The sequence below is a fragment of the Bubalus bubalis genome, chromosome 16 (genome assembly GCF_019923935.1).
Source record: "Bubalus bubalis isolate 160015118507 breed Murrah chromosome 16, NDDB_SH_1, whole genome shotgun sequence".
NCBI classification, from domain to species: domain Eukaryota; kingdom Metazoa; phylum Chordata; class Mammalia; order Artiodactyla; family Bovidae; genus Bubalus; species Bubalus bubalis.
In genome coordinates this window covers 66,848,316-66,866,785 of record NC_059172.1, presented here as the reverse complement: position 1 = coordinate 66,866,785, position 18,470 = coordinate 66,848,316, and the positions used below count along the sequence as shown (strand labels likewise).

General features: G+C 38.1%; 1 protein-coding gene across 1 annotated transcript in view; it reads left to right on the top strand.

Moving 5' to 3' along the window:
* Nucleotides 1–18,270, top strand: part of DDX10 (DEAD-box helicase 10) — a 306,488-nt gene extending 288,218 nt beyond the window's left edge. Inside the window, exon 18 of the mRNA XM_025266925.3 lies at nucleotides 17,612–18,270. Within this exon, the coding sequence (XP_025122710.2) occupies nucleotides 17,612–17,789 (178 nt within the window). The 3' untranslated portion in view covers nucleotides 17,790–18,270. The remainder of the gene's footprint in view (nucleotides 1–17,611) is intronic.
* The last annotated feature ends 200 nt before the right edge of the window (nucleotides 18,271–18,470 follow it).

Here is an 18,470-nt window from a genome sequence, read left to right as displayed (position 1 = left end):
TCCCCTTCTCCTCCTGCCTTCAATCTTTACCAGCATCAGGGTCTTTTCCAGTGAGTCAACTCTTCACATGAGGTGGCCAAAATATTGGAGTTTCAGCTTCAACATCAGTCCCTCCAATAAACACCCAGGACTGATCTCCTTCAGAATGGACTGGTTGGATCTCCTTGCAGTCCAAGAGACTCTCAAGAGTCTTCTCCAACACCACAGTTCAAAAGCATCAATTCTTCAGTGCTCAGCTTTCTTTATAGTCCAACTCTCACATCCATACATGACCACTGGAAAAACCATAGCCTTGATTAGACGGACCTTTGTGACAAAGTAATGTCTCTGCTTTTCAATAGGCTCTCTAGGTTGGTCGTAACTTTCCTTCCAAGGAGAAAGAGTCTTTTAATTTCATGGCTGCAATCACCATTTGCAGTGATTTTGGAGCCCAGAAAAATAAAGTCAGGCACTGTTTCCACTGTTTCCCCATCTATTTGCCATGAAGTGATGGGACCGGTTACCATGGTCTTAATTTTCTGAATGTTGAGTTTTAAGTCAACTTTTTCACTCTCCTCTTTCACTTTTATCAAGAGGCTCTTTAGTTCTTTTTCACTTTCTGCCGTAAAGGTGGTGTCGTCTGCATATCTGAGGTTATTGATATTCCTCCCGGCAATCTTGATTCCAGCTTGTGCTTCCTCCAGCCCAGAGTTTCTCATAATGTATTCTGCATATAAGTTAAATAAGCAGGGTGACAATATACAGCCTTGACGTACTCCTTTTCCTATTCGGAACCAGTCTGTTGTTCCACGTCCAGTTCTAACTGTTGCTTCCTGACCTGCATACAAATTTCTCAAGAGGCAGATCAGGTGCTCTGGTATTCCCATCTCTTTCAGAATTTTCCACAGTTTATTGTGATCCACACAGTCAAAGGCTTTGGCATAGTCAATAAAGCAGAAATAGATGTTTTTCTGGAACTCTCTTGCTTTTTCGATGATCCAGCGGATGTTGGCAATTTGATCTCTGGTTCCTCTGCCTTTTCTAAAACCAGCTTGAACATCTGGAAGTTCACAGTTCACGTACTGCTGAAGCCTGGCTTGGAGAATTTTAAGCATTACTTTACTAGCGTGTGAGATGAGTGCAATTGTGTGGTAGTTTGAGCATTCTTTGGCATTGGCTTTCTTTGGGATTGGAATGAAAACTGACCTTTTCCAGTCCTGTGGCCACTGCTGAGTTTTCCAAATTTGCTGGCATATTGAGTGCAGCATTTTCACAGCATCATCTTTCAGGATTTGAAATAGCTCAGCTAATTCCATCACCTCCACTAGCTTTGTTTGTAGTGATGCTTCCTAAGGCCCACTTGACTTCATATTCTAGGATGTCTGGCTCTAGGTGAGTGATCACACCATCGTGATTATCTTGGTCATGAAGATCTTTTTTGTACAGTTTTTCTGTGTATTCTTGCCACCTCTTCTTAATATCTTCTGCTTCTGTTAGGTCCATACCATTTCTGTCCTTTATAGAGCCCATCTTTGCATGAAATGTTCCTTTGGTATCTCTGATTTTCTTGAAGAGATCTCTAGTCTTTCCCATTCTGTTATTTTCCTCTATTTCTTTGCATTGATCGCTGAGGGAGGCTTTCTTATCTCTTCTTGCTATTCTTTGGAACTCTGCATTCAGATGCTTATATCTTTCCTTTTCTCCTTTGCCTTTCACTTCCCTTCTTTTCACAGCTATTTGTAAGGCCTCCTCAGCCAACCATTTTGCTTTTTTGCATTTCTTTTTCTTGGGGATGGTCTTGATTCCTGTCTCCTGTACAATGTCACGAACCTCCATCCATAGTTCATCAGGCACTCTATCAGATTTAGTCCCTTAAATCTATTTTTCACTTCCACTGTATAGTCATAAGGGATTTGACTTAGGTCATACCTGAATGGTCTAGTGGTTTTCTCCACTTTCTTCAATATCAGTCTGAATTTGGCAATAAGGAGTTCATGATTCAAGCCACAGTCAGCTCCCGGTCTTGTTTTTGCTAACTGTATAGAGCTTCTCCATCTTTGGCTGCAAAGAATATAATCAGTCTGATTTCGGTGTTGACCATCTGGTGATGTCCATGTGTAGAGTCTTCTCTTGTTTTGTTGGAAGAGGGTGTTTGCTGTGACCAGTGAGTTCTCCTGGCAGAACTCTATTAGCCTTTGCCTTGCTTCATTCTGTACTCCAAGGCCAAATTTGCCTATTACTCCAGGTGTTTCTTGACTTCCTGCTTTTGCATTCCAGTCCTTATTTATCAATTATCTTTGATGAGATAGATATCAATCACATTTTACAAATTAGGAATTAACACTTCATGAAGTTAAACAGCTTTCCCAAGTTTTGGCATTGGTTGCATTTTAGTCAAGTCTGACTCCAAAGCCACTTTTTCCATACCAGATTTTTTATAAAACTGTCAAGTGACTGATTTTAAAAAGCAGTCATTTCAACATTAAACATGCTAGAAGAAAAATATATTCTTTACATTATGAGATGTATACATCCCAGAGGAGTTACATGTCTTTTTCAAAGAAAATAAAAATTACTATTTTTTCATTGAATCAAAATGGCAAGTTATACTCCTTCTCTAATGTTGATGTAGTATTTAATTCCTTACTCTGAGTCTGCAGTTTTTGGATGCTTCTTCTTTCTAGTAGTATTTTCCTTATGCAGTTAACGTTTTACTTTTCACTGTAGCTTTGATCTTTTGGATTTCTTTGGAATTAATGATATGCTACTTGAAAAAAAATACAGTCCAGATTTTAATGTCCGCTTATATACTGGCTGACACAGAAATTAAGAATGTGATTTTTAGAGATCATTCTACCTAACTTTATGTAATTGAGTGGGTTGGATATGTAGCAGTATAGAAGCTTAGCTTTGGGAGTTTATTCATCATTTATTTAAGAAGTACTTATTGAGTCTCTGGATACTAGGGAATGTGATTGCAAAGAATAAGACAGTTTTTTTCTTCAAGAAACTTGAGATCTGATGGGTGAAGCAGTCTAAATGCAGCATTTCCTAGGGTGTAGCTGAGCAGTGCATAGCCCTAGGGGTCACCTAAGAGAGGGCACTTAACCTAGACTAGGATGGTCTGGGAGGCTTCCCAGGGTTGAGTCAGGAGAAGGAGGAGAATGAATGACAAATATGGGCAAAGCTTTCAAATTAAGATAGTGTCAGAGGTGCTAGGAAGACTTAGATGAATTTGAGAGAGATTAGTGAAGAAATGATCAATTAAATTTAAGATGCGAAGAAGTGGTTAAAGGATGACTTCTAGGCTTTTAGTAGGGTTATTACTGTTTGCTTGGAAGGAAAGTACAGGAGAAAGAATATATTGGGGGGGAAACGGGTAGTAGTTAGGGACATGTTGAGTTTGCACACCTTTGAAAATACAGATAGATAGCCAAGATCCAATTGAATATGCTGATCTGGTGGTTAGGAAGGAATTCTAGGCTAAAGATGAATATTTTATAAGTCAAAAGCACTGTGGAAGATAGTGAGTTACGGAATTTAGCCATAACATGACTGTAGGATTTTGAAAACATGGTTTATATGACTTTGAAAAACATATGCAAAGTTGAAATTTAGAACACTGGGAACTTGTGCTATTAAAAACAAGGGGTTAGTCAGCAGACTGGAGCCTGTGTACCCACAAACCAGACTGAGTGCTGTGAGAGTTCTCCCAGGCATAAAGCTTTCCACTGTGACTGTTGCAACTTGAATTAGAAGCAGAGTTTGTTGAAACCTTGCCTGCCTTCTTCATTGCAGTAATGATACTTTTCAGGACTTGAAGAACCTTCAAAAAGGTCATGATTTCTGTCTTTCGGATGAGTGGACATTTATTGAATGACTTCTTTTTATTAATTGGAGGAAAATTGCTTTACAATGTTGTGTTGGTTTCTGCCCTCCAACTACGTGAATCAGTCATAATTACCCATATATCCCCCTCTTGAGTCTCCCTCCTCTCCCTGAATGACTTCTTTATTCAAATCATCTTCACAGATAAAGAAGACAGACAGCCCCAGACTACAAAAACCTAAAAATTTAGTAGACACAGGAAGAAATCTGTACAGAATTTACTGTAATACTATTCAGAATGAGTGCAGTGAAAGAGGCACAGACAGTATGTAAAATGGAATTATGTGAAGGGAATCTTTGAGGAAAAGGTAGCATTTGAACTGGGCTTTGATAAGGAGGATTCAAATAGTTGTAAAACAGAAAAGGTAATTCCAAATGGAGATAAACGAAATTGAGAACCTAGAACATATTCAGGGAATAAAATGTAGTCCAGAGGAACAGAGTATATTAAAGAGAGGGTAATGCAGAATAGGGTACAGAGGCAGGCAATACAAGAAGGCAGTCCCTGAAGTGTCTATGAAGAATTGCAAGAACCAAGGTGTACTTTACAAAGAGTCCTCTTTTAAGCATATGTTGGGTTGGCAGGAATGGGAGCACTGTTACATGGGAGACATAAAGGTTTCAGTTCAGTTCAGTTCAGTTGCTCAGTCGTGTACGACTCTTTGCAACCCCATGAACTGCAGCATGCCAGGCCTCCCTGTCCATCACCAACTCCCAGAGTTCACTCAAACTCACGTCCATCGAGTCAGTGATGCCATCCAGCCATCTCATCCTCTGTCGTCCCCTCTACCTCCTGCCCCCAATCCCTCCCAGCATCAGGGTCTTTTCCAGTGAGTCAACTCTTTGCATGAGGTGGCCAAAGTACTGGAGTTTCAGCTTTAGCATCATTCCTTCCGAAGAACACCCAGGGCTGATCTCCTTCAGAATGGACTGGTTGGATCTCCTTGCAGTCCAAGGGACTCTCAAGAGTCTGCTCCAACACCACAGTTCAAAAGCATCAATTCTTTGGCGCTCAGCCTTCTTCACAGTCCAACTCTCACATCCATACATGACCACAGGAAAGACCATAGCCTTGACTAGACGAACCTTTGTTGGCAAAGTAACGTCTCTGCTTTTTAATATGCTATCTAGGTTGGTCATAACTTTTCTTCCAAGGAGTAACCATCTAAAGTATGATAATTCAACAAGAACCTGGATTTAAGAAAACTGGTTTTTAACCTTTTCCTTTTTTTTTTAGGGCATAGTGGGCATGGAAATCATTATTAAATGGCTTTTTTATAAAGCTTAATATGTAAATCTGAAAAGTATAATCAGTAGAGCACAGTTCTCAAGTCTAGAACAATGACTTCCAATGTTTTCATTTCAACTCCTGTGGTCCCTCTGTTTTGAAAAATTTTTGTCTTTCAAGAAAGTTAACAAAAAGTTAATGTTTCACATTTGTTTTATTAACAAAGGCATAGTTTCCAGTCCTCCCAAGCTTGTAAGTATTCACAAAGCTCAGCTATTATTATTTCAGACAAAAGCAAAAAAATGTATACCTTAGGTCTAGGGCATACAGTTGCAGGCATTTTGAAATGCTGAAAATGACCCATCTATCACAACAAAAGAAATCTTACCTTTCCCCATACTTCTGTGGATCCAGAGACCCAGGTTGAAGCTTTTGTAGCACACTTATTTATGCTTTGAACTATATAGAATTACAAAGAATAATTGTAATTATTCTTTGCTCAGAACTACATTTCCTTTCAAATCTGATTCTTTTTTTTTAATTGCAAAGAGTAATACAGGCTTGTTACAGAAAAACTGAGATACATATACCAGCAAAAAAGAATATTTTAAAAAACCTTCCCAAATCTTATTTAGTGCAAACATAAGTGCGGCCTTTTTAAACAAAGATAGATACTTATTCTGTATTGGTTTTGTAGCTGTTTTCAGTATCAATAAAGAAATTCCTGCAACATTTTAAAAATAGCTGCATAGTATTTCATTTCTAATTTTATAATTTACTTAACAAATTAATATCTTACGATTGCATCTATGGGTTTCTGACTTTCTGAAATTACAAGTAGCTTTGCTTAAATATCCTGTAACTAAATCTTTATACACAGCTCTAATTATTTCCTGGGGATAAATTCTTAGAAGAGAAATTGCTGGATGTGCATACTTAAAAGGTGTTAGCATTTGCCCTCCAGAAAGGTTGTACTAATTTACATTCCCACCTAGCAGTTTGCATTCTAATTGGGAATTAAGATGCATACATGAAAAAAAAATCCCTTCAGTGTCAGGAAATAGTAATGCTAGGTGCAAAAAATGACTAGTGAACAATTAAAGTTATAGGAATTCAGAGGAAAATGATCGCTTTTAATAGGGAGCTTAGGTACCTTTGTGGATGATGATGGAATTGAAGATGGATCTCGAAACAAAGGAGGACCAAGAAGGAGGGTAGTGCTACAGGGGGCACAGAGGGGACTCACAAGAATGTCTCTGATCTTCTGGGCAAGGGCCATGGATGAGAAGTGCCAGAAGGAGGGCTGACCCTACCACGTTAGCTCATGTGTTTCTCCGTCTTCTGTTGCTCATAAGTGTAATTCAGACTCCACTCTTATTCTGGGTGACTAGGTAGCTACAAAGCACCTGAAACCAGGAAATCAAACCTGTTGGAAAATCAGTTCAATTTCTGGGAGAATTTGAGGCTTGGGTTCAGAGAATTTAGAAAGTAGGAAAGTTGAATTCCATTTAAAACTTAGTTATTAATATGTTTATTAAAATGTTAAAATAGAATTCACATCCCAATGTTAAATTTTTGTTTCTTAATTATTGGCAATGAATAGATTGGCTCAAATGCTCCCTGTGGGTATCATCACAAGCTTTTGTGTAAACATTTTCACTAAAAAGTCATTGAAGTAAAACTCTGTTATTGTTGGTTCAGGTTACATATTACAGCATGATATTTGTGTGTGTGTATGTGTTGTTGTTTGGTAGGTTCTTTAAGTCATATACCTGACTTACATACCAGTAAATCACATTGCTCATTAAATCTGTTAATTAGAGTATTAAAAGATAAGTAGCTCTGATTCTTTTGCTTTTGTAGTTTTACAGAAATAGCGGGGCTTTTAATGCTCTGAGCCATCCTTTTGCTTTTTAAGGCATATTTTATCAACCTAGTATGTTGTACTCTTAATGTTGAACAGTAATATGGTCCTTCTTGACACTTAGCATAATACATTTGAAGAATATGGAGAGAGTTTGGCACTCTAACTCCCACAGAAATACTAACATAAAAATGAAATGCAGAGTTCAGCCTCAGATTCCCAGCCCTGTTTTGCAGCCACTACCCAGTTTTCATTTCATACTGTGAGCCTCCTTACAGCCTTTGGTCCCCTGTACTTTATAGCAGGTTCCCACTAGCTATCTGTTTGACAAATGGTAGCGTTCATGTGTCAGTCCTAATCTCCCAATTTGTCCCTCCATCCCCTTCCTCCACTGTGTCCACACATCTGTTCCCTAGGTCTGTGTCTGTATTCTTGCCCTGGAGCTAGGTTTATCTGTACCATGTTTCTAGATACCACATATATGCATTAATATATGATACTTGTTTTTCTCTTTCTGACTTACTTCACTCTGTATGACATACTCTAGGTCCATCTACTCTCTACAAATGACCCAGTTTCTTTCCTTTTTATGATGGAATAATGTTCTGTTGTTCATATATGCCACATCTTCCTTCATCTGCTGTTGGACATTTAAGTTGCTTCCATGTCCTGGCTATTGAAAATAATGCTGCAGTGAGCATTGGGGTGCATCGTTTTGAATTATAGTTTTCTCAGGGTATATGCCCAGTAGTGGCCTTGCTGGGTCATATGGTAGTTCTTTTGTTAGTTTTTAAGGACCCTCCATGCTGTTCTCCACAGTGGCTGTATCAGTTCACATTGCCACCGGTCGTGCAGGAGGGCTCCCTTCTCTCCACTCGTCTCCAGCATGTACTGTTTGTAGGTTCGTTTTGATGATGACCGTTCTGACTGGTGTAAGGTGATAGCTCCTTGTAATCTTGATTTGCCTTTCTCTGATAATTAGTGATGTTGAACATTGTTTCCTGTGCCTCTTGGCCATCTGAATGTCTTTTTTGGAGAGATGTCTGTTTAAATCTTGCATCCATTTAAAAAAATTTTTTTAATTGAGCTCCATGAGCTGTTTGTATATTTTGGAGATTGATTCTTTGTCCAGTGCTTCATTTGCAAATATTTTCTTCCATTCTGAGAGCTGTCTTTTCATCTTGTTTATGGTTCCCTTTGCTGTACAAAAGCTTCTAATTTTAATTAAGTCCCTTTTGTTTTTTTTTGTTTTTATTATCGTTACTCTAGGAGATGGGTCAAAAAAGATCTTGCTGTAGTTTATATCAAAGAGTGTTTTTCCTGTTTTCCTCTAAGAATTTTATAGTTTCTGACCTTATATTCAGCTCTTTAATCCATTTTAAATTTATTTTTGTGTTATGGTGTTAGATGGTGTTCTAATTTCGTTCTTTTACGTATGGCTGTCCAGTTTTCCCAGCACCACTTATTGAAGAGGCTATCTTTTCTCCATTGCATATTCTTGTCTCCTTTGTCACAGATTATTAGGTGCCCATAAGTGCCTAGGTTTATCTCTGGGCTTTCTGTCCTGTGTCATTGATCTCCATTTCTGTGTTTGCACTAGTACCCAACCGTCCTGGTTACTGCAGCCAAAGCCATGGAGCCTGATTCTTCCAACTCCCATTTTTCTTTCTTACGATTGTTTTGGCTATTCGGGATCTTTTGTGTTTCCATATAAATTATAAGATTTTTTTGTAGTAATTCTGGGAAGAATGCCATATTCCTCCATCTGTGTAATCTTTGATTTCTTTCATTAGCATCTTTTAATTTTCTGAATACATGTCCTTTGCTTCCTTAGGTACGTTTATTCCTCAGTATTTTATTCTTTCTGGTGCAATGATAATGGGATAATTTCCTTGATTTCTATTTCTGATCTTTCATTGTTAGCATATAAGAGTGCAAGAGATGACTTTGTGTTAACTTTGTATCCTTAAGCTTCACAAAATTCACTGATGAACTCTAGTGGTTTTCTGGTGACATCTTTAGGATTTTCTCTGTGTGGTGGTATCTCATCTGCAAACCGTGACAGTTTTACTTCTTTTCCAATTTGGATTTCATTTCACTTTCTTCTCTGATTGCTGTGGCTAGAACTTCTAAATCTATGTTGAAAAATATTGCCAAGAGTAGACATCCTTGTCTTGTTCCTGATCTTAGAGGAAATGCTTTCCATTTTTAACCTTTGAGAATGATATTTACTGTGGGTTTGTCATATATGGCCTTTATTATGTTGAGGTAGTTTCCCTCTATGGCCAATTTCTGGAGCATTGATTTTTTTTGTTTGTTTTTTTAATCAATGCATGTTGAATTTTGTCACATTTTGTCAATTTCCTGCATATATTGAGATGATATGGTTTTTACCTTTTAGTTTGTTGATGTGGTGTGTCACACTGATTGATTTGTGGACCTTGGAAAATCCTTGCATCCCTGTGATAGATACCACTTGATCATGGCATATGATCCTTTTAATGGGTTGTTGGATTCAGTGTGCTAGTATTTTCTCGCGGAGAAGGCAATGACACCCCACTGCAGTACTCTCGCCTGGAAAATCCCATGAATGGAGGAGCCTGTTGGGCTACAGTCCATGGGGTCGCTAAGAATCGGACACGACTGAGCAACTTCACTTTCACTTTTCACTTTTATGCATTGGAGAAGGAAATGGCAACCCACTCCAGTGTTCTTGCCTGGAGAATCCCAGGGACGGGGGAGCCTGGTGGGCTGCTGTCTTTGGGGTCGCAAAGAGTCAGACACGACTGAAGTGACTTAGCAGTATTTTCTTGGGGATTTTTGCATCTTTGTTCATCAGTCATGAAGTGAAGTGACATGAAAGTTGCTCAGTCATGTCCGACTCTGCAACTCCATGGACAGTCCATGGAATTCTCTAGGCCAGAATACTAGAGTGGGTAGCCGTTCCCTTCTCCAGGGTATCTTCCCAACCCAGGGATCAAACCCAGGTCTCCCACATTGTAGGCAGATTCTTTACCAACTGAGCCACCAGGGAATCCCTCGTCAGTCATACTGGCCTGTAATTTTCTTTCTTTGTGATATCTTTGTCAGGTTTTAATATCAGGGTGATGATGGCTTCATAGAATGAGCTTGGGAGTGTTCTTCCCTCTACAATTTTGTGTAAGAGTTTCAGGAAGGTAGATGTTAAATAGAATTTGCCTGTGAAGACATGTGGTCCAGGAGTTTGTTTGTTGAAAGATTTTTAATCACAGTTTCAGTTTCAGTACTTGTGACTGGTCTGGTCATGTTTTAATTTCTTCCTAGTTCAGTCCTGGAAGGTTGTACCTTTCTAAGAATTTGTCCATTTCTTTTAGGTTGTCCGTTCTACTGGCTAATAGTTGCTTGTGGTCATCTCTTACAATCCTTTGTATTGCTGTGGTGTCCCTTGTAACTTCTCTTTCATTTCTAATTTTATTGATTTGAGTCCTCTCCCTTTTTTCCTTGATGAATCTGAATAAAGATTAATCCATTTTCTTTTTCTTCTCAAAGAACCAGATTATAGTTTCATTTGAAGTGAGAAGTGTTAGTCACTCAGTTGTTTCATTTATCTTTGCTATTGTTTTCTTCGTCTCTATTTCTCCTCTGATCTTTATGATTTCTTTCCCTCTACTGACTTTGGGTTTTGTTTGTTCTTCTTTCTCTAGTTGCTTTAGGTGTGAGGTTAGGTTGTTTATTTGAGACTTTTCCTGTTTCTTCAGATAAGGCTGTATTGCTATAAACCTCCCTCTGAGAACTGCTTTTACTGCATGCCATACGTTTTGGATTGTCCTATTTTCATTGTTATTTGTCTCTAGTTATTTTTTATTTCCTCATTGATTTCTTCTGTGATCCAGTGATATTTAATAACATATTGTTTAGCCTCCACGTGTTTGTGTTTTTTACAATATTTTTTCCTGTAATTGATTTGTAATCTCATAGTGTTGTGGTTGGAAAAGATATTTGATATGATTTCAATTTTCTTAAATTTACTGAGGCTTCATTTGTGACCCAAGATGTGGTCTCTCCGAGAGAATGTTCTGTGTTCTGTGTGCACTTCAGAAGAAAGTATATTTTGTTCTTTCTGGGGTATTTTTTGATTTGTCTGCTTTCTTCTTTGACCAATTGGTTGTTCAGGACAGTGTTGTTTAATTTCCACATATTGTGAATTTTTCAGTTTTCTTATAATTTCTAGTTTCATACCATTGTGGTTGGTAAAAATACTTGATATGATTTCAATCTCCTTAAATTACTTAGATTTGTTTTGTGGCTTATCTATCTTAAAGAATGTTCTGAGCATGCTTGAGAAAAATGTGTATTCTGCTGCTGTTAGGCAGAATGTCCTTTATCTGTCTCTTAAATCCCTTTGATCTAAAGTGTAGTTCTAATCCAGCATGTCCCTTTTAATTTTTTGTCTGGATGATCTAGCCCTTGTTGAAAGTGGTATACTAAAGTTCCCTTCACTTGCTGTATTGTTGTCTATTTCTGTCTTCACATCTATTAGTATTTGATACATTGTGGTCCTCCAGTGTTTGGTGTATGTGTATTTATTATTGTTATATCCTCTTAATGATTTGATCTCTTTGTCATTGCATAATGATCTTGTTTGTCTCTTGTTACCATTTTTAGCTTAAAGTATATTCAATCTGATGAAAGTTTAGTACCTCAGTTCCCTTTTGGTTTCTAGGAATATCTTTTTCCAGTGTTTCATCTTGAGAGTATATGTTCTTAAAGCTGAATTGAGTTTCTTGTAAGCAGCCTGTGAAAGTGAAGTCGCTTATTCCCGTCGACTCTTTGCGCATATAGTTGGGTGTTATCCATCCACACACTCTATGCCTTTTCATTGGAGAATTTAGTCCATTTACATTTTGAATAAGATTGATATGTAAGGAATTACTAATGCCATTGTATTGTTTTCTGGCTGTTTTGTTGTTCTCTTGTTCTTTTTTTCCTCTCTCTTGCTACATTATTTGTAAATTGATGATCTCTTGTAGTGATGTGCCTTGATTCCCTTCTCTTTATCTTTTGTGAATGTGCTATAGATTTTTGCCTTTTGGTTCCTATGAAGCTTACATAAGTCATCATATAGATATAACAGTCTGTTTCACACTAATAACAGCCTATTTCAATCATATCAAATATTTCTACCCATTTATCCCCTTTTTATGCTTTTGATGTCACAATTATATATCACCTTTTATCTTGTGTATTTATTAACCAGTATCATAGCTATAGTAATTCTTAATGTTCTTGTCCTTTAACCAATATATGAAAGATTCATGTTAAACACACCACCATATTGCAATAGTATGTTTACTGGTGTGTTGGATATTTTCATGTACTAATTAATGTTCTCTGATTTAACTTGAACTTCTTTCATCTTTTTTTTTTTTTTAATAAGGTCTAGTGGTGATGGATTCCTTCAGCTTTTATTTGTCTGGGATAGACTTTATCTTGCCTTCATTTCTGAAGGACAATTTTACCAGTTAGAGTACAGTTAGTTTTTTGTATCTATGGGTTCCACATTCAACCAAGTGTGAATCAAAAGTACATAAGGAGAAAGATTCCAGAAAGTTCCAAAACTTAAGTTTGCCATGCCCCAGCAACATTTAAATAGCACTTATGTTGTATTGGGTGTTAAAAGTAGTGTAGGAATGATTTAAAGCATATGGGAGGATGTGAATAGTTCATATGCCAATAAATCCTACACCATTTTATATAAGTACTTAAGTATATGCAGATTTTGGTAACCTGAGAGGGGAAGGGAGGAGAGTCCTGAAACTAATTTCCCACAAATTCTGAAGAATGTCTGTATTTTTGGTTGGCAACTTTTTTCTTTTCAATACTTTTGATGTATCATCACATTCTTTCTTGGCCTGTAAAGTTTCTGCTGAGAATACACTGACAGTCTTATGAGAATTCCCTTATAAACTGCAAGTTTTTGTCATCTTGTTACTTTTAAGTTTCAGTATTTTGCCTTAATTTTTGACAGATGTAATATTAAATGTCTTATAGGAGATCTCTTTAAGTCAAATTTGTTTGAACATCCTTGAGCCTTGAACTTAGGTATACAAATCTTTCCATAGATTAGTGAATTTCTCAACTGTGATTTTTAAAAAAAAAAAAAAGAAAAACAAGTTTTCTCATCCCTTCCTCCTCCTCTTCCTCTGTGTGTGTGTGTTCAGTCGTGTCCAACTCTTTGTGACCCCATGGACTGTAGCTTGCCAGGCTCCTCTGTCCATGGCACTTCCCAGGCAAGAATACTAGAGCAGGTTGCTATTTCCTCCTCCAGGGGATCGTCCCAGTCCAGGGATTGAACCTACGTCTTCTGCATTGATAGGTGGATTCTTTACCACTGAGCCACCAATAATTCACAAATTATTTCCTTTGATATTTTTTCTTTGTTCTCCCCTGACTAGATAATGTAAAAATTCCTGTCTTCTAAATCACAGAGTCTTTCTTTTCTTTAATCCATTTGCTGTCAATCCTCTCTTTTGAGATTTTCATGTCATTCGTTGCGTTATTCAGTTCCACAATTTCTATTTGGTACTTTTTTTTTTTTTTAATGATTTCTGTCTCTTTGTTAGATTCCTCATTTTGTTTGTATATTGAATTCCTGGTTTTGTTGAATTTTCTTTCTGTGTTTTCTTCTACTGCACTGAGCTTCCTTAAAACAGCTATTTTGAATTCTTTATCCAGTAAATCGTAAAAGTTCATCTCTTTGCGATTGTTTCTTAGAAGATTATTGTGATCCTTCTGGTGGTGTCATGTTTCCTTGATTTTTCATGTTTCAAGTTTTGTGTTCCTGTCCTCACATTTGCAATAGCAGTCGTCTCCTCCAGTCTTTACTAACTGCCTTCAGGAGAGAAATACCTTCTGTCAGCCTTTCTAGGGATTCTGAGGCTTTCTCAGGCTTTCCTTAGATATGCTTGCTCTGTGCTTCTTGCTGTCTTTTAAGGCAGAATTATTAAGCTTGTGTCCCTTCTCTTGATTCTACAATGCACGAGGTTGAATACTGATAGCTTCCCTTTTGTTTTCCCATGGGTGATACTAAAGCTGAAGTTTGTGGCCTATCCCTGACCCACAGATTTGGTTCATGCTCATTAGCTATCTGCCAAAGCTCACTCTCACCACTAGCCTCAGGAGCACTTGCAGGGAGCTGGACACAGGCAGGACAGGGGTGGGGTTGGGTGAGGCCCATGGAGCTCTGGGGGTGCCCATGGGCCAGTTGGAGAGATCTACTTGCAAGGCATCTCCAGCACTTCATGGGCAGGCATCTGGGTGGAATTCAAGATGTAGGTGGTAGGATTTATGTCCTTTTAACTCCCTCTGAGAGTTCTATCTACCTAGCCTGTCTTCCCACCACTCTGTGGAGCTCATGATTTAGTTCTTTGGATAGGGTGAGAGAGAAATGGGAAAGAAGTTTCACACAGTTGGGGAAGTCAAGCACTCACTCACATGCTCCCACTTTCCTTCATGGGAAAAATCACAGGCCAAGATTTCTCTTGGCCCTGAACTATGCCACCTTTGGGGAGGATTGATGTGAATAAAATCAGGCTGTTTCATTTACCCTCTCCAGTGTATCCAGACTCTCATTTTTTTGCTCCATTGGTATGCTGAAACTTCTCCGCAGGAGACCCAGACTTAAATAAAGTCTCACTTGTCTGTGGCTGATTGTCTCAGACTGCCAACAAGTTATTGTTATTCCACTGCCAAGAAGGCCTAGAACTGTGGTTTGTGGTCCACTGCAGGGTTCACAGCTGAGATTGAGGTCCTTATGCCTCTTACCCACACGTGATTGGTTGAGACTCCTCCAGGGTCTTTTGGTGTATAGTGCTAGATCCTGCAGTATCCGCAAAGACACTTTTGTCCATGGATGGATGCCAGATTGTTGTTGTTGGGTGGGGACATGAGTTAGGATATCCCATTTAGCCGTGTTGCTGACATCACCCTCTACTACTGCACCGTTTAGAAGAGTCCTTTTCTGAAGATACCAAATTATGACCATGTTTTGACTAAATATTTTCAGATTTATTACATTATTCTCTTTTGGGGAAATGTTTTCTAGATTCATAGCATTATCCCCCTTTGGGGTAAGTTGGTGTTGTTGTTCAGTCACCCAGTCGTGTTCGACTTTTCGTGACCCCATAGATGCAGCATGCCAGGCCTCCCTGTCTCTTACCACCTCCCAAAGTTTGCCCAAGTTCATGTACCTTGCATCAGTGATGCCATCCAGCTATCTCTTCCTCTGACTCCCTCTTCTCCTGCCCTCAATCTTTCCCAGTATCAGGGACTTTTCTAGTGAGTCAGCTGTTCACATCAGATGACCAAAATATTGGAGCTTCAGCTTGAGCATTCAGGGTTGGCTTCCCTTAAGATTGACTGGTTTGATCTCCTTGCTATCCAAGGGACTCTTGGGAGTCTTCTCCATCACCACAGTTTTAAAGGCATCAATTCTTTGGCCCTCTGCCTTCTTCATGGTCCAGCTCTCACAACTGTATGTGACCACTGGGAAGACCGTGGCTTGACTATATGGACCTTTGTCATCAGAGTAATATCTCTGCTTTTCAGCACACTATCTAGGTGTCATAGCTTTCCTGCCAAGAAGCAATTGTCTTCTGATTTCATGACTGCAGGCACCATCCTTAGTGATTTTAGAACCCAAGAAGAGGAAATCTGTCCCTACCTCCACCTTTTCCCCTCTATTTGCCATGAAGTAATGGGGCCAGATGCCATCTTAGTTTTTTTAATGTTTAGTTTTAAGCCTTTCACTCTCCTCCTTCACCCTCATCAAGAGACTGTTCAGTTCCTCTTCACTTTCTACCATTATAGTGGTATCATCCAGATGGGTAACTTACCTATAGAATATCTAAATTATCATTTAATAATTATTTTTTCATACCAATTACAACTTCCTTGCTATGGAAAGTAGTATAAAATATCTTTTTAAAATTTTAACTGGTCCACAAAGCAGCAAAGTTGCTAATTCTGAAAATATTTTCCATCTACATAAATTTTCCAAATTTTTTTTTTAATTTTATGAACCAGCTGTTTCCTGTACAGAATATAATGTGAGGAGCACATTAACAAAGGATGCATAAGTAAAACCCACTAATTAGGCTGCTCTGAGATGCACTTGAGGTACAGGCAGAGCAAAATCAGTATTAACTTGTTCCAAATAAATCATGGTACTCTGGTCCAGTGGAATTGGCACCAAACTGGCCATACTCAAGAAGATCAGGACTCAGTACTTTTTCTTAAAGTCCTCTTTCTGCTAAGAAGAGCTTTCTTTTCTTTACTGACTGAATTCTCATTATAAGGAACTCTTTCATGTTCATCTCTGTAGGTACCCACCCTTTTAAAATATGGTTATTTGTGGCTTTAAATAACCTCATAGTGTTGTCAGTGTATCTTTCCTCCAGTGATGAGAGAGAATGGCTGCTGAGTCAGAGTATTGGGCATTTGTGGGAGGTGCATGGGAAAATTGTTTACAGATTTCCTTCAAGCTGGTCAGAACTGGATATGTTGATTAGGCACATTAACTTGATATCCCAGCTATCTTCTTAAGGTATAATAGAGTTGTTTGGAACTGGAGCAGTTTGTTGTCTTTTGGAATGCATCTTATGCTTGAAATATATTTTGGTTTCCATCATCTGGCTTTGGGCTGAATTTAGAGTCATTCAGATTGTAAGTTTGAAGATCATGTGCATAATATGGGTTCAGTCATTTAACCTCTCTTAACCTCATTGTAGAATGAGGCCAGTGCTCCCCACACCAAGGATTTTCATGAAGATAAATGTTGTAGTCTATGTAAAGCATGTAGCACAATGCCAGACCATTGGTAAGCCCTTAATAAACAGCTGCTACTGGCATAGCTACCAGGTGGATTTTTAAATTTTGTTTTAAACTTGTGGCCAATAATTTGGTCATCTTTGAACATGATGATGGATGATGGTATTCAAAATGCCTTGAGGATATTTTATTTTTTCCTTCAGTTTTTCTTGTGTCGTGACTTTTTCTACCTTCAGAAATTAGTTATATTTTTATGGTCTGTGTGTCAAGTGTGTGCAGAATACCACAGTAATGTTTATGTTTTCTTAAGACCATTTGTGAATCTTAGATACAGATTTAAATGGGGCAGAATTACTTTTTGTCTTAAGTAATTTTTAACTTAACATTTCATGTTCTATTTTATTCATGATCCATGTATCACAAATTGATGCGACAGATATTACCTAAAGGATAAACTAACTTTAGATAGAGATGGTTTGATATGGCAGAACAAGCACAGATTGGAGCCAGTCTGGAGGCAGACTCTGGGCCAGTTGGTGTCCTCAAATTGTGGATGCTGTATCCAAAGCTCCTAGAATTATTGTGAGGATTAGATGAGACCGTGTGTACAATGTACCCTGCCCAGTGCCTGGTATATGATAGCCCTTTGCCCACATCTGTTAATGAATGAGAAGGGACTTATTTATGATACAGATAGCCTGATGTTATTATAGCTTCTTTCCTTCTTGAATAATAATACCACTTTGTCAAGTATCTGTTATTGGTAATTTTGTCCTATTTTTAATGTTTAATTTCATAATAATGTAGTTATTTATAACGGAAATCATTGGATTTGTTTCCACCAGTGATATCAAGAAGAAGCAGACAATGAGGAAAAGGAACAATAGTGAAGTAGAAGACGTGGGACCAGCAAGTCGTGACCGAAAGAAAACCAAGTGGGGAACCTTAGAACCTTTGGATACAGGCCTGTCTTTAGCTGAGGACGAAGAGCTGGTGTTACATCTGCTCAAAAGTCAAAGCTAAATTGTTCCTGCTCTTGTCTTCTCCTTTAAATCTCTGGTCATGATTATGTGGACAAGAAGTTGAAAAAAACAGTAGGTTTGGGGCACTTAAGTAACATGAGTCCCATGTCCAGTGATCACATCTCTAAGCCCCTTTCACAGGCCGTGCTTGGAAGCATCCCATAGGAAACTCACAGTAACAGTGGATCATAAAATTTGCTGATCTGTTTTCCAGCATGTGCTCTGTTAGATTCTATCCATGGGTTCCTACATCTATCATTGGAAATGCTTCCTGTGTTTTACTGGCAAGTTCTGAAGACCTTGTTTCATTGTTAGAGGTTCCTGTCTTGCTTACCATATAGAAGTTTCTCTGTGATATTAAACAAAATTGCTTACGATTTTGATATATTTAATATCTCTAAAGAGTATGACAGACCAACCCTGAGAAAAAAACGAATATTTTTGAATTGCCATGATCAATAATAAACATATTTCCTATAAAATATTAATGTTTTCATTGTATCCAGAAATATGAGAGATTCTCAAGGGGAGGCTTTTAGGATTAAAATACTTGGCCAATTCCTGAAACAGTGAATTTTGCATATTCTTAAATTAGCCTTCCTAAAGACATCTTTTAACTTACACTTGCAGACTGGGTAGCCATTTATAAATAGAAGTCCTGAATCTGAAGACTTTGTTATCT